Below are 15,521 nucleotides of genomic sequence, written 5' to 3'. Positions count from 1 at the left end.
CACCCACACACACCCACCCACACCCACAGCCGCAACAGTGGCAGCTTTCCTTGTTGTGCTGACATGCACCTCGCTCATATGCTTCCTGTTTGTGAGTCAAGTGTGCTTGGAGAAGCAGCTAGCAGCCAGTAGCTCGTGTTCATCTGTCACTCAGGCCACTGGATGGCAGTGAGCCGAAGAAGCCTTCTCGACTCGGACGCTTTGGCATTCCTCTGAGACGCTCGCACACCATGGATGCCGGACACTAGATTGCAGGTAAGATGCCGTAACAAGTCGACGGGTGTTGTTTTCAACATGGAAAAAGTTCACTCTGTTATAGAACGACAGTTGTATAACACTCCCTCCGGGCATAGCATTAGGTACACCTGCCCAAGCTAATAAACTCCAATGCTAAATGCTAAATAGCTAAATTGACACACAGTAGAACACAGACCTCCACCACGGCAAAACAACCACTTTCCTAGGTAACCATTTCCTGTTTGCAGTGGTGTGTGAAGCACACTTGATGCTTGGGCGAACAATTTTTGTTGTAAATATTTGTATTATTCTTTGTAATTGGCAGTTTTTGATGAATATGTGTACATTTAAAATTGTTTGTCTTCAAGAAAATATATATATATACATATATGTTTTTTGTCACCAGACAACCTAAACATTTAAAATTTTTGTCATATAAAGTATTTTTCCCTTACTTTTCCCCCCAGCCATTTTTTAATTACATTAGTGCTTTTCAATTATTTTCTTTTGCACCCCCCAGGAAGAAGTAAATATTTTGCGTAGCATTGTATCCGCTTCCTTATATACAATAAAATAAAAAAAAAAAAATAAAAAAATATATATATAATATTTTTAATGGCTTTTTATTAACATTGTTTATGCTGCCTGCACGCGCTCTGACAATGAGAGCGCCACTGCCACCTACTTTCGTGGATGCGCAATTGCACTTTTGTCTAGTAGAGGGGAAAAAAATGAGGACTACACATCTATGGACAATTTAGTATGGAAGAGGATTAGGGCCAGTGAAGAGAGAAATAAAAAGTTTGGCAGGATTCTGACTTTATTCTCAGAATTCTGACTTTAAAGTGAGAATTCTGACTTTTCTAGTGCTAGTATTATTCTCACTTTAAAGTCAGAATTCTGAGAAGTCAGAATCCTGCCAAACTTTTTTTTTCTCTCCACTGGCCCTAATCCTCTTCCGTAATTTATTCTTCAATGAATGTAACATGCATATTTTTTAAATGTTATCCTCTACACACAAAAAAAGACGACTAATACTGTATTGTCGTATGTTAACAAATGACTTGCAGTAGTAGTAGAAGAACAAGCATTATTCTTCCTTTGGGTGCATGACTGTACAGTATTATACTGCCTCCTGGTGGCAAATGTGAGAACACCAGAGGGAGTAGCACAATGAATTATTTTGCAGCATTAAATTGCAATGAACAACCTGTTTGATCCTCCACATTCTGTCTAATTATGTTATTAATCTGTTTTGTTTTTTTAAATAGATTGTGCAGTTGTATCTCAACATGTTTTTAATGTAATCATACATTGCATCAATAATTGGTTAAATGTATCTTTAAAAAAAAAAAATACTTGTGACGTGCAAGTGATGGGGATGTGAGCAAAAGTAGCACAAAGGTTTGATTATTATATCATTAGTCAAAGGGAATGATTGATACAGTATTTTGTAAAGAATATGACATCATCAATACATGACAATTCTTCTTAACGTATGAGACACAGTCACGCTGTGATTAGGACCAGCAGCTCCTTAAAGATTTAGCAGGCGCATGCGCGCTGCGATGGTTACCCCATGACGACAGACTCTTCCCGTCCAGCCGCAGGAAGGGAATCATCAATTTTTCTTAGAAATTGCTTCACCTCCTACACAAGTTGTTGAGACATAGATCAGCGACAGAGGCTGATAAGTAGTAGAGTACGACGTTTGTGTAATGGGGACACGTGTGGATGGTTGCTGATGTGTGAACAAAAGTATTGGGACGACATTTCGACTGATGTCAAAAGAAGAAAAAGGAACAGGATTGAATCAAAATGAGAAGAGACTCACCTCGCAGGGTGAAAGGTTAAGCATATTATGTGCACTGGTGTGGGACATGCAGATGCAAATACCCAGCTACTGTTTGCTAACTGTTTGATCTTGAAACAGATTCATTCGTCTTTCCATTAATCCCTCTGGGAGATATTGTTTTAAAATCAGCAGCTAAATGGACTCCATCCATCATGCATGTCAATTCCTTGAGCCACAAGAGACCAATTCAATGAATGCAACACCGGATGTGAACGGATACCAGCCCCCATCAATCAATGGGAAGTGTGGATGAAAGAAGAGGAGGCGGAGTTACACATACTGTACTCCCACAATCCCTTTCACACATAGAGTGTGGCTGTTCTTCCCTCCCGCTCCTCCTTTAGTCTGTGGGAGTAAACCTGAGGGTCGGATCACACCACAACAATGGGGAGGCACCTGCTTCCTCGGCTCCGCATGGGAAGTGGCGCTTCCCGTCAGGAAGCAGTTGGCAATGGGATCGTCGGATGTGAGGAGATGGAGAAGGAAGCGGGTGGGGGGGGGGCCGGCATGAGAAAGAGAGAGACGCAGGTGAAGGTGCCATCCAGGTGGGACAAGAGAGGGTGGAAATGAAAAAGTCAACGTTATTGATCGCTCTCCTTAACACACAATAAAGATGGCCGACAAATTACTGTTTATCCGACCATACAGTCAAAGCTAAGATAGCTTGAGAAATAGTTGTTCATGTTCATCAACATAACGTCATCCTGAAATCATGTTCAATGCTAATTGAGTACGTAAAAAAAACACACACAAAAAAACCTAATTACATTGTATGATATGGCACCAGCTAACGGCGTTAGCAGTTTATGGCTAGCAGCTAGCTGCTAAGCGAGTGCCCCTTTAATCTTGCAAGAGCCGTCAGACTACTTTTCAAAGTCAGTTTATTTGGAAAAAATGACTGCACAGTTAGATTCTGACCACCTGACACAGTTGCAGTTCCTACTGGTCTTCTTTTTTTTTTTGCAAACAAAGCCTTACTCAAATGTCATGTTTTAGCCAGCAAAATAGCTACTCATAGCTCAAAATCTCACTAATGTTTCTAGCGAAGTTTGCTGCTTTGTACAGTTTAAACGTAGGAAAAAAATATTGATTATCTGTGTTATTTTCTCTTATTGTTCTTATTGAAACCAAGCAAAAAACATTTCCTGCGTATGGCTACAATAGCAAAAATACATGTATCATTTGTTTAAAAAATAAAAAGTGGAAGTGACCCTGTTGACACCGAGGGACAACATCCTCTTATGAAACGCTCTCAAAGTCATCTCACAGTTGCAACATTTTACCAAAAAATAAAAAAAATAATAAAACAAGTGTGATGACATTTTGGAGGGTGTATGGAAAATTAGGCTTAGTTTCAGTCAGTGAATGAGTAGGACAAGGCAAAACCCGTATTTGTTTTCTTCCACATGCCATGTAACTATGCCCCCTAGAGGCTGTGAATAGTATGTGGCTGACATATCTGGGCGGGAGGTGGGGGGTGCAACCGGATGTCATTTGCTATATGTTTTGCCCTCTTGAACTCATTCAAAAGAAAAAAGTTTTTTTTTTTTTTTTTGAAACTAGCAAGTGTAAATACTTGATACAAAACGGCAAAAATCGGCCAATTTTTTGCTGCTTAATCAGTTGGGGACTAATAATTACCAATGCAATATTTTTCATATACATTCATCATAACACTTTTTTTTTTTTAAGGAAATAATTTAAAAATGCAAATGTTGCAACTTCCGGGTTTAAAGATAACGGTTAAGTAATGTTTTTTAATTGCATTATTCCTTATTATTTTAATCTCGCCTTATGTATTGGTTTAGCCTATACTACTGTAATTTAATTTGTAATGTAATTTAAATATATTTTTTTGTGTGACTTGAGAGGTTTTTTAATCATAAAAAACTCAGGTACATGTTTTAATCTTTTAATTATGTTGCTTGGGGGATTTTTGGTTTACACTCTTGGGAGATTCGAAAACCAGATGTAAACCTCAATGTTGTTGCTCACTCTGTGAACTGTTGGCTGACCTCATTCCGAAACTAATCTGCTTGAGATCTCTTTAAACACCTTAAAGTAAACACACATTTTGGAGGGTTTAGGCTTCTGTAGAGCAAATGTGGCAACTGTGCCCACTCTGTCTTTTTTAGAATTGAGAAAAAGGACAGTCATGTTCTTGTGTTGCAATCTGAGAAGTACCCAGCTGTTCATATGTTCTAAAATGGAACATCTGTAAAAAGCAATATCCTCTTTACTATAAAGGAAGTACTTGCTGCTTCTCAATTTGGATTCGACCCAATGTACATATGGCATGCTACATGTATTATGTTTAGTTTACTACTGCTACTACTTCTACTAATATCACTACAATTGCTACTACAAATAATATTAATTGTTCAATGCAGAGGATAAAGAAAATGACCCTGAGTACTGTTATATTGTTTGTCTTCCTGTTGCTTTTTTATAACTTTCATGTTCATTTCCTTGCTTATAGAGTTAATGCCCAAAAAATTCTAAAAAATGGAAATTAGCCTTAGCGTGAATTAGCTTCTGATAACTAGCACATACAGTACATATTGTGTTTGCTGATGTGCCAACTGAACACAATAAATGCAGGGATAGGCTATTCTTATTGGCAAGTGTAATTGAGCGGCTTGTTGCTGTCTCAACAAGTGAGAATTGTGGGAAAATATCCTGCTCTGACTGCAGCTGAGCGGGAGCCTCAGAGTCTCCGAAAGTCAAGAATAACACCAGAAAAAAAAACGTTAAAAGTTAGCTAGTTGCTTTTTGGAAAAGGAAAATATAGCAACAAAGTTGGCAGCTGGACCTTACCAACTTTTACGACTTGAGCACACCCAGGGGGGTGAGCAGTGTGCCATTTGCATGAGAAATTAATTTATTATCTATGTGGTGGCGCGAAAGAACTTTAAGCAAATCATATTTAAACACTACACACTAATACATAATACTAATACTAAAACATAACAAAACAGAAGGAATATATATATATATATATATATTCCTTATCCTCTGCAAAGAATGACAAATATTACTGCAGCTTTTTCGAAATTACCTTTTTATTTCAAGATGATTTGAGATCCAAGTGATTTGTGACCATGGTTGAATTAAACTCATATCTCAAGGCCCTGCTGTATTTTAATATTGAAAATATCATCGAGCTCGTTTTTTCAGACTGTCTCTAACGCTGCTGATTTACGACCGAGATATTTTTCTCCTCACGTGGCATTTTTTTTAGGAACTATGGCAACAAAACAGTAACACAAGCATTACCGTGTGATTCAAAAAGAAAAACATCCTCTTTTTCTGCCTTTAACAGTCAATATATTTGTATGCTGCGTGTCATGTGAGGAAGTAGCACATATTCCACAGAAGAGATGAATGGCTTATCGTATCTCCATATTTAATCACGATCATCCTCGTGTTGCAGAGCGTGAGGCAACATGCAGCACACCTCTTGCACGGAGGACAGGATCCAGCACGCTCTGGACCGATGCCTGGACGGGCTGAGACACAGTCCAACAGCAGCTCACCGCTGGGATGGTAAGACCTTATTCATCGTCACCTTGTCCAAACATGAGATGAAAAGTACTTTACAATTTTGGGATGTATGTTTGTGAGGCTGTGCATTTAGTAGTCTGCTTGTAATGATACTGGGATGATTTATTTGGCCGGAACGGTCCCCTTGGCAAATTATGTGGGGTTATAAAGTGGAATTACAAAAGAGATCCAAAGTTTACAATGCTGCTAAATTTTTTGGAAGGGCGTACGTAAGGATGTGCAATTAATTGAAATTCAATTACAATTTCAATTATTAGACTCCACAATTACAAAATCAGCATAATCGTAAAACAAAAAATATTATTAACACAAATTTGGAGTTGTTTAAATTGATACATTTGCACTTTTTTTTTTTTTTTTACATTTTACAATAACTAATTTAATAAATTTAGTTTCATCCAAAAGCAACTTGCATAATTCTAGTGTTTATTTTTATTTATTTTTATTTTTATTAATATATATATATATTTTTTTACAATTAAACCTTTTCTTGTTTTGTACCAAAAAAAAAAAAAAGATCGTCCTAATAGGGATTTAAATATTATCAAAATAATTGTGATTAATATTTTCTTCATAGTCGAGCAACCCTAGGTATGCGGAATTTTTGTGTGGAAAAAAAAAATCATCCCAAAAATAATAACAGGGGATTTTAGAACATATTAATATATTAATTTATAAAATAAACACTAAAAATGCTAAAACATTTTGAAAATGTTTACTTATTTTATTAACCTAAAAATTTAATTAGGAAAAAATAAACATGTATTCTTCTTAATAGTGTGATTTGTAAATGCCACTCAAGAAGATGATATATGATTATTGTTAGAGGGAAAAATAAATAAATCAACAAATGAACAGCAAGTATTACCACCAATTATATTTTATATTTAAATATTTTTGCTACTTAGGTTGTATTGTCAAAGAAGGGAAATAAAATGTAACAAAATAAAGTAGCAATAATTATTTGATCAAAAATTACTATTCCAATAAAATTATATTCCACTATTAACATCATTTTCCTGACCAAAAATGAAAAACTTCCTGAATTTTCAAAATGACATAAATCATTCTCAGACAAAATCATTGGGTGGAACAAACCATTCATAGGCAAGCGCAGCTGTTGTATTTTTGTTGTTAAAATATTAAATTTCAACTACATGCAGTGTTTTCGCCAATATTGGGGGTACTGATATTCAATTTAGCGTATAGCGCGATGGCATTATGGCTTTAGCCTGAAGTATGTCAGTGGGTGATGGAGGAAGTTGTGCGGCTTGGCGTCTGGGAGGAAGTGGTAGCATTGACAAGAAGTGAGTGTGTGCGTGTGTGTGAGTGAGTGAGTGAGTGAGTGAGCATCACAAAGGAAGGGTAACTGTGGTGCACGTGTCAAAAGGGCTTCTAGACTGTGGATTTTTCTCATAGTACTCACCCAATAATCAGCTGACTGTATCAATTAATTTGTTGACTGGTGCGGATAACGGGCATTTTAACATGAAAGTAACCGTAAGTCAATAATTGCGGCCAAATGTCATTCTGCCTCCGCCAATGAAGCGCGTGTTGTGTTCCAGTGCTGATGTGCTGCGTGGGCCAGTCAATGAACCGCTGGAGCCTGGAGGAGCTGGTGAAGAGGGACCCCGACAACTCCATCATCCTCTTGCAGCAGATCCTGAGGAAGACCAAAGAGGTTCGATCAAACAGAATACGCACAGAAAAACAGTCACTCACAAATTCTTTGATGAATATTGAGTGTTTGTCATTATGTACAGGTGCAGGAGAGGTGTCAGTATGAACTGGTGGCGCCACTTGCCATTATGTTCACCTCCACACTGTTGCAGGTACAAATCCTCCACTTCGTTATTCCCGTTTAATACGAGTTACATTCTGTTCTTTGCTCAATTTGACAAGAGATGGACCAATTGGATACCAATTATTAGAGATAGACAGATGGCTAGATAGATAGATAGATAGATAGAATAACACTTAAACCCTAGCTAGCTAGCCTGGATGGATGGATGGATGGATAGATAGATAGATAGATAGATAGATAGATAGATAGATAGATAGATAGATAGATAGATAGATAGATAGAATAACACTTAAACCCTAGCTAGCTAGTTAGCCTGGATGGATGGATGGATAGATAGATAGATAGATAGATAGATAGATGTTTTCACTTTTAAACACCAAAATGTTTTTCTATCCTTTCCAGACTCCGTTAGATAAAATAAATTAGCTAGCTAGCATAGATAGATAAGATAAAATAGATTAGATAGCTAGCTAGCTAGCTAGCATGTTTAGATAGCATTGATTAGATTAGCTAGCTATCATTGATAGATAGCATAGATTAGATTAGCTAGCTAGCATGGATAGCTAGCTATCATAGGTAGATAGCATTGATTAGATTAGCTAACTATCATAGATAGATAGATAGATAGATAGATAGATAGCATAGATAAGATTAGCTAGCATAGATAGATAGATAGATAGATTCATTGATTGATTGGATAAATGTTTTCACTTTTAAACACCAAAATGTTTTTCTATCCTTTCCAGACTCCGTACTGTCCTCCGGACAAGGAGCTACTTGAGAGCGCAATGGAGGTGTTCAGTGCCTTCCTCACGTGGCCCGAGCCGTACTGCAGCGTGTGTCGAAACCTGCTCTCCACGCTGCAGCTGGAGATCAAGGCTCCAGGTATGTACTACACTTGAAATACCGCAGTAGTGGGTCGGTCTACTATTACTGAGATATTATGAAAATAGCGTTCTAATGTTGCTTTCTCTTCCTCAAAGGGATTTCCTTTCAGAGATTGGTGAGAGAAGAGCAGGACTTGAACGCCAGCTGTCAGTCCACCAAGACCATGTATGAAATTTATGATATTTTAATTTATAACTTTATTGTATTTTGTTTGATTTTTAATTGACTAAAATTATCCATTGCACTTATATACAGTACAAGAGAATGCTAATTGTTTTAATTATTACAGTCACACACCTCATTCCCCCTTGTACTAATTTATATTCCTGATTTTATATTTCCCTGCACTATATGTACTGTATTCATTACCACTGACGCTACCTTTCCAAACGGCTGCAGGACGGTGCTGCTGATGAACCCGAGTGAGGTGCCTGCTGACTTCCTGTCAGTGGCCGAGCAGCTCAGTTGCGTTCAGCACTCTGAAAAAGACACCTACATCACTCTCATCAAACATGGCTTCCAGTCAGCGCTTGGCACTAAATATCCACTCTGCAGTATCCATGCAGCCTTGCAGGTATGTTCATAGGGGCAAATAGAAATTAACATTAAAGAGTATCATGTTTGAGTTTAATTTCCTTTTATGGTAAATATAGTGTGGTTATTTATATAACTAGTTCTCCTGTGTATTTAGGGTGGAATTTATTTACTATTTTGCATGTCATATAAATCACTGTAATTTGGGTTTACTTTAAATGAATTTTCAACCTATTTTAAAGGCACAGTCGTATATAGATAGTTTGGCTAACTCGGTTTCAGCAGGGTAACAAGATGGCCTCCATATGTCATGTGACCAGCAGTTGACCAATCACAGCGCCACAGTTAGCCAAACTCTCTCTATATCCGGCGCTGTTTAAAGGTGATCAATACCGCCCTCTGCTGTCGACTTAAAATGCCGTCAAAGTGCCTTCGGGCTCGCATTGTAAATGTCACTCAAGGCTTACCTGTTTTCTGGGTTTGGTCACATGATGTTCGCAATGCAAACCGGAAGGCAGATGTGATATTGATTCTATTCGACAGCAGAGAGCAGTATTAGCTAAAATGGCAGCCACTTGAAATGGATGAAAATGGATGAAAATAGATGAATTATGCTAGAGAATACAATTTTTGTTAAAGTGGAAGTCAACCCAAATACATTTGTTATGTTTCATTGTTATCACTAAAGACATAAAATATGCATTATTAATATTGAATTAACCTGTGCAGGCGAAAGCTGTTGAAGAACTGAGGGAGATATTCTCCATGGTCAGTGGTGTGTTAGAGACGGCCGCAGCCATGAGCAATCTTCTGGAGGGACGTGGTCATGTGATCCAGGGACTGGAGGGACTGAGGGAGAGGCTGAGCATCCCTGCATCCAGTGGAAGCAAGTCTGATGGTAAAATGACAACAACAAAAAAAATCTCAACAATATTACTGTCAATTTTCTTGAGTGTCATTCTTTCTGTTTTCCCCGCAACAGGAATGCTACAGACGTTCCCGATCCCCACAGCCAAGTGTCGCATGTTCCACTGGGAAAAAGACAACTTTGGTAAAGTGAAGTGCTTGTATAGGCTACTCATATTTATGTTTTGAATGCCTGCCCACCCATTAAGTACAACCTAAAGCTACCTAGATATGTTTTGTGAGTAGAAAATCCAGCCAACAATTAAGCAGAGCTGCAGTGTTGTTGGATGCGCATTGTCTACATTAGTATTGGAATTAAATTATTCTTTGGCTTCTTAGTGCTAAAGAAAATGGATGGATGGTTACTAATGTGACTCATTTGATACCCACAGATGTCCTTAACACTCTTCTGGATGACGAGCCACAAAGTTTATCACACCTCAAGGAGGATGAGGACGAAGTGGACATAGAGGACGATGAGGGCCATGACACCTTGTCGGTAGTGTCGGAGTCTTCCGCTCCCTCGTTCAATTCCGGAGCAGACAGTGACTTTTTCGAGGACTCCGACGACTCCATCAGCTCACCGAAGTCGGCCAAGTCTTCGGCTCGGCTCAGCCAGCACTTGTACCGCCTCCTGCGGAAGCCCAAGAGGTCGTTAAACCGCGCCAAAAGTTTGGGATACACGGAATCCAAAGACTTCACCGTGGTGCGGGAGATCCGTTCTAACTCGCTACCCCACCACGTGCAACTACGCAGTCCCGAGCCCTCCTCCTCCCAGACTCCACAGAATCACACCGTCCGACAGGTTTGCTTCAGGAGGAGGCCCATCTTGAGCTGCGACGAGGATGAGAAGAGCACCACGCTGAGGGTGGTGGTGTTCGGCGCCGACCATGTCGCCGGCAAGGTCGCGCGGGCCTACAACAGCCTGAGACAAAAAGAGAGTGCTTGTCCTCGTCTCAGCCGAGCCTTCAAAATTCAGTTCTACTTTGTGCCTGTTAAGAGAGACTCAACAGCCGGACAAACTTGCCTCACCTCCCCTAGTCCTAAAGGAATGAATGTAAGTAGAAACTCTTCAACTGCACTGCCTACAATGCATCACAGCTACAATATGCTGTACTTCACAATGTTACCTCCACAGCAGAATATTTTGAATAATAATAATAATAATATTTTATTTATTTATTGTATAGCCCACTCTATAGGGTTCTTAATCACATAAAAATATCAATCTTGCAATAAAAGACAACCTAAAAACAAAAATGAAGCCACACATTTATATTCAAAAGCTATTTAACAAAGGTGGGTTTTGAAGAGTGATTTGTAGGTGGACCATAACCATAATACAAAGAGAATTACGCTTTTGTGTGTATATAAACCGCTAGCTTAATGCTAACGCTAATTAGCATCCATGTTGCTGTGCTTTAGGCCTTTTAGTAACAGATTGAACATAAAGAACATGTAGACAGATGTTTATCCTCTGCGTAGAATCACTAATATTACTGCAGAAAGACATGTTGAGATGTTTCAATGAAGTTTTATTATGAATTGCCACTGTTATCCAGTGGGATTCATCATTGAGCCTCAATCTTATACTGCCTCCATGTGGCCAAAGTAGTCACATTAGAAGGAGGTGCATTCAATTGATGCAGTGTGAAAAAAAACTGTTTAATTCTATTTACTTGTCCTTACTGTACGACATTATGGAGTTTTCATCAAATTACAATTTTTTTTGGTAGTTTTGGGTGGAGGTTTGCAACATATTTAATGGCATCAATTCATTGAAGCGAATTCCTGATGCTTCTGCCCTCACAGGAGGTTGTTAGCCCGAACGGAGCAGAAGACAGCACTAATGACATCGCCCATCTCCTCGGGATGTTGGATCCCTGGTACGAAAGAAACACTCTCAGCCTGCTTAAGTTGCCCGCCAATATTGTCTGTCAGGTACAAAACACTTCCCACAACTCTATTCCAATGTCCAATACCTTTTTTTATTTTTATTTTTTTTTAAATGGACTATCTATATATCTATGTTGTCTTCCAGCAAACATCCAAGACCGAGTCAGAGTCGTACGACAGTTCATATGAACAACGGCTCCCCATTCTCGCTGACCTGATTCTCTACTATTGTCGTTACGCAGCACGGCCTGCTCTGATCCAACTTTACCAAGCTGAGGTTCGATCACATACGTACCATTTCATTATAATTTTATAGTTAACAATTTTGTGTGAATTTTGGCCATGTCTGTTTTTAAATTCAATTATTTTCTTTGACTTGTCTGTTTTTTGATCAAATGACATCAAATACCTCTTCATTTGATTTTATTTAAATCCGCCTCTTATTGACGTTTCTGCTTTTGCATCTGAACTACTGTATACATTTTGTTGTATTGTAGTTGACGTTAGCCAGTGGAGAGAGACGGACGGAGGTGTTCGTACATTCCCTTGAGTTGGGTCACGCTGCAGGGACCAGAGCCATCAAGGCTATGGGTGAGCGGAAGACAATGAATGACTCGATCATTTCCATACTGTGCAACACATGACTGGTTGTTATAATGTGCAAATGTGGCTACATTTACAATAGAGGAACATCACACATATTAACAGGATTTCATGATTTTGTTCTTCTTTTTTGTTGTTGTTGTGTTTTTAACCACAGGTGACACTTCTGATTTCCGTGCGGAAGTAAAACTAGCTCGAGTTGACATGTTAAAGTGGAATTTATGTTTGTTTTGTTTCATGAGTCACCCTCATCTGGTGATAATGAACTCAATTGACCTCACTTCACAAGAAGCAGAACTTTGAAATAGTTGGGGAAAAAAATAGGCTTCAAGCTGTATAATGCCGTTTATTGTCAAATTTAACATAAAGAGAATTAATTACTCATAGTTTACTTTAACACATCTATATAGCTTTACCTTAGGAAAGTATGCTTAAAAGCCTGAACCATGAAATATGACAAAATTCTGATTCTTTGCAAATAGAGTATTAATTGGTCCTTTTGGAAAAAAAAGGGGAAAAAAAAGAAAATTAACTTCCACATATGACTTGATTTGTGTCACATTTGATACATCCGGTCATAATGCTTCTAACTATCAAAAATATAATAATAAACAGACTTATCAAACGTATTAGTATTTTCAAAAATCTGAAAGAACATTTCCCATTATTAATAAGTATAGTTGTCTCTCCTTTCTCAAGTGGGGCAATCTTGCAAGGTCGCTGAAAAAAACATCTGATGGGTGGTACTGCCCTCTAATGGATTATCCGTGCAATGCATGTGTCAGATCATATACATCAGGGTTTTAATGTGGAAAAATATATACTCATGAAATAGAGGGCTCAAAATGCTTTATTACAGTTGGCATTATAGGATTAACTTAATGCTAACAAATAATGCAAAACGCCATTGACATGCTAATCGTTAGCATTGATAGTCGCAGTTTCTAGAAGCAACAGATATTTGAACACGGACAATGGAGCAAGACTTGTAGACAGAAAATAAAACAATATTCACAGGCATATAATGTTTATCGACTAGGAAAATGATTAACATTAACTCATCTTAGTACTATTCTTCCTTCATGTTTGCATGACTGTATTACACTGCCCCAGTGGACAAGTTGGACACAGCAAAAGGAGCAACACAATGAATTGGATTTTTTTTTTTAAATTTATCTATTACTCTGTTTTTATAAAGCACAATATCATACAGTACATAAACACAAACATTTCTGTTTTTTAGGGGGTAAAGATGGAATGGATTAATGTAATTTCCATTCATTTCAATGGGGAAAGATGATTTGAGGTACACCTTCACTTGAATGTAATAGCCAATTTATCTCGCACAGGCACTGCCAGCAAACGGTTTGGTATCGATGGCGACCGAGAAGCAGTGCCTCTCCAGCTTGATATCATGTATAATAGGGTAAGAGTCTATTGTGTTTATATATGTTTACATTTTTTTAAAAAGACTTCCTGTAATTGTAATATGACTTTTTTATTAACCATCATTGTTACTACTTTACTTAAATAATAATAGACAGTTTTTTTCTTTCTATAAGGTGGTGATTAGTGGGAGGAGCCAGTGCAAAAGAGAATCTAAAATGTGCACTTCAGTCAACTTGACCAAAGCCTGCAAGAATCCTGAAAAGCTAGGTGGGTTCTGTTAGGTATATGTTTATACAGTTATTTGATCTTTTTAAACATGGTAATGAAAAGAAAAGGTTCTAAATACGTGGGTCTGTATGTATCACTGCCAGACTCACAGTTGGAGTGCCTGCAGCTCAGCATGACAGAGGTTCTAAAAAGACAGAATGGGAAAAGTAAAAAGGGCTACAATATGGTGAGCTGGATTCATTAGCTAATTAATCACAATGAATATCATTTTAATCACTTTCAAACATTTGACACAATAATCAAAGCATTTAATCAAAAATGTTTCATATAAACAAATTGATTAGTTCCAGTGGGCTAATTAGAGTACAGATTTGTGACATCTAACCTCAAGGCTATATTCTGTTTTTTAATAGCATCTGAGCTTGACTGAGGCGAAGGTAGACAAGGTGCAGGTCTGCGGTACTGCAGACACAACCTTTGCTGTATGTCTGGACCAGGATGAGAAGAAGGTACTACAAAGTGTCATCAGGTAAGATGAACACACTTGAACTGGAATGGAGACATATAGAGAAAATCTGGTAAATCTGCGCTAAAATGACAAAAATGCCGCTCGTCTCGATGGCATCTGTCTGCTTTTCAGATGCGACATCTCCGTGTGCTCCAAATCCGACAGCTCCTCAGACTGGAAGCAGCGACAGGCCGAGATGTCGGGCCAAATTCAACCCTTGCACCCGACCTTCTGTTCTCTCCTCTGTCTGCCCATAGTCACCTTCAGCGGAGCGCTACCCTGACCATGCTGGTCTCTGCTTTCAGGGCCTTGGAAGAAAAAAAGTGTACAGCAAAAATTATGCTTAAGACTGACTTATAAACTCTTTTGTAAAGTAATACCAACTCAACAGAGATAAAACTAGAAAAATGAATGTACAAATTTAGTGCAATTAAAATATGTACAATGGACTTTATATATATATATTGTTTAGTTGATACAGGGTTACATTACACCAATGCCACATACATATTTTTGTATCTCCGGTAGATTTTGGAATTTCTCCTAGGCCGTAGCGATGAACTCATAAACTGTGTATAAAAATAAGCAACAGGGGGCGATGTTGTCACAAATTTGGGGTTTGGTTGACGCAATCAGGCTCAAGTGGTGATAGTTTTTTTTTTTTTTTGGGGTTTATTGTGTAAATATTACTTTTTCCTGTTTGTTTTCCTTAAAAATGGTAGCTTTAATGCACATTTAAGTTTTTATTTTTATTTTATTTTTTTTACACATTATTTTTTACTCATTGTTGCACTTTCCATATAAAAGAACACCATATCTATTTCAGGCTTGTTTCTTCCTGTTAGCGGAAAGTGCCTAGCTAATATTCCTCAGACTGAAATGATTTAATTGCAAATAAACTTATGTAGAATTATATGAAAAAAAAATGTTCAAAGGACTAGTAAGGTACTTTTAAGATGGGATAACATGTTTAATAATTGTAAATTAATTATTATCATTGTTTTTTATGGATTCATTTAATGGATTGTTTTTAATATGTATTAAATATTAAAATTCACATCTTGAATTGTTCTGTAGTAGCTTCTTCATTTTGTCAAGCGATCTCATTG

The 15,521-nt window shown here is 37.8% G+C and overlaps 1 protein-coding gene across 1 annotated transcript; it reads left to right on the top strand.

Annotated features, from left to right (window-relative positions):
- Positions 1-15,478, top strand: pik3r5 (phosphoinositide-3-kinase, regulatory subunit 5). The gene is made up of 18 exons (XM_077570775.1): positions 1-255; positions 5,526-5,638; positions 7,222-7,337; positions 7,420-7,488; positions 8,207-8,345; positions 8,444-8,513; positions 8,748-8,922; positions 9,612-9,780; positions 9,865-9,933; positions 10,181-10,845; positions 11,601-11,729; positions 11,830-11,961; positions 12,182-12,275; positions 13,637-13,713; positions 13,850-13,943; positions 14,048-14,130; positions 14,318-14,433; positions 14,545-15,478. The coding sequence occupies exons 2-18, from the start codon at positions 5,539-5,541 to the stop codon at positions 14,693-14,695; spliced, it is 2,448 nt and encodes an 815-aa protein (XP_077426901.1). The 5' UTR covers positions 1-255; positions 5,526-5,538; the 3' UTR covers positions 14,696-15,478.
- Positions 15,479-15,521: the final 43 nt, after the last annotated feature.

The sequence above is a fragment of the Vanacampus margaritifer genome, chromosome 7, assembly GCF_051991255.1.
Source record: "Vanacampus margaritifer isolate UIUO_Vmar chromosome 7, RoL_Vmar_1.0, whole genome shotgun sequence".
Lineage (NCBI taxonomy): Eukaryota > Metazoa > Chordata > Actinopteri > Syngnathiformes > Syngnathidae > Vanacampus > Vanacampus margaritifer.
This window is presented reverse-complemented; position numbering and strand designations above follow the sequence as displayed.

What these genes read in the sequence shown, in the direction of transcription:
- pik3r5 (XM_077570775.1), top strand. Translation starts at nt 5,539, where the DNA reads ATGCAGCACACCTCTTGCACGGAGGACAGGATCCAGCACGCTCTGGAC. An exon ending in TCCAACTTTACCAAGCTGAG is followed by an intron (nt 11,962 to 12,181) that starts GTTCGATCACAT and finishes GTTGTATTGTAG; the next exon opens with TTGACGTTAGCCAGTGGAGA. An exon ending in GTAAAAAGGGCTACAATATG is followed by an intron (nt 14,131 to 14,317) that starts GTGAGCTGGATT and finishes GTTTTTTAATAG; the next exon opens with CATCTGAGCTTGACTGAGGC.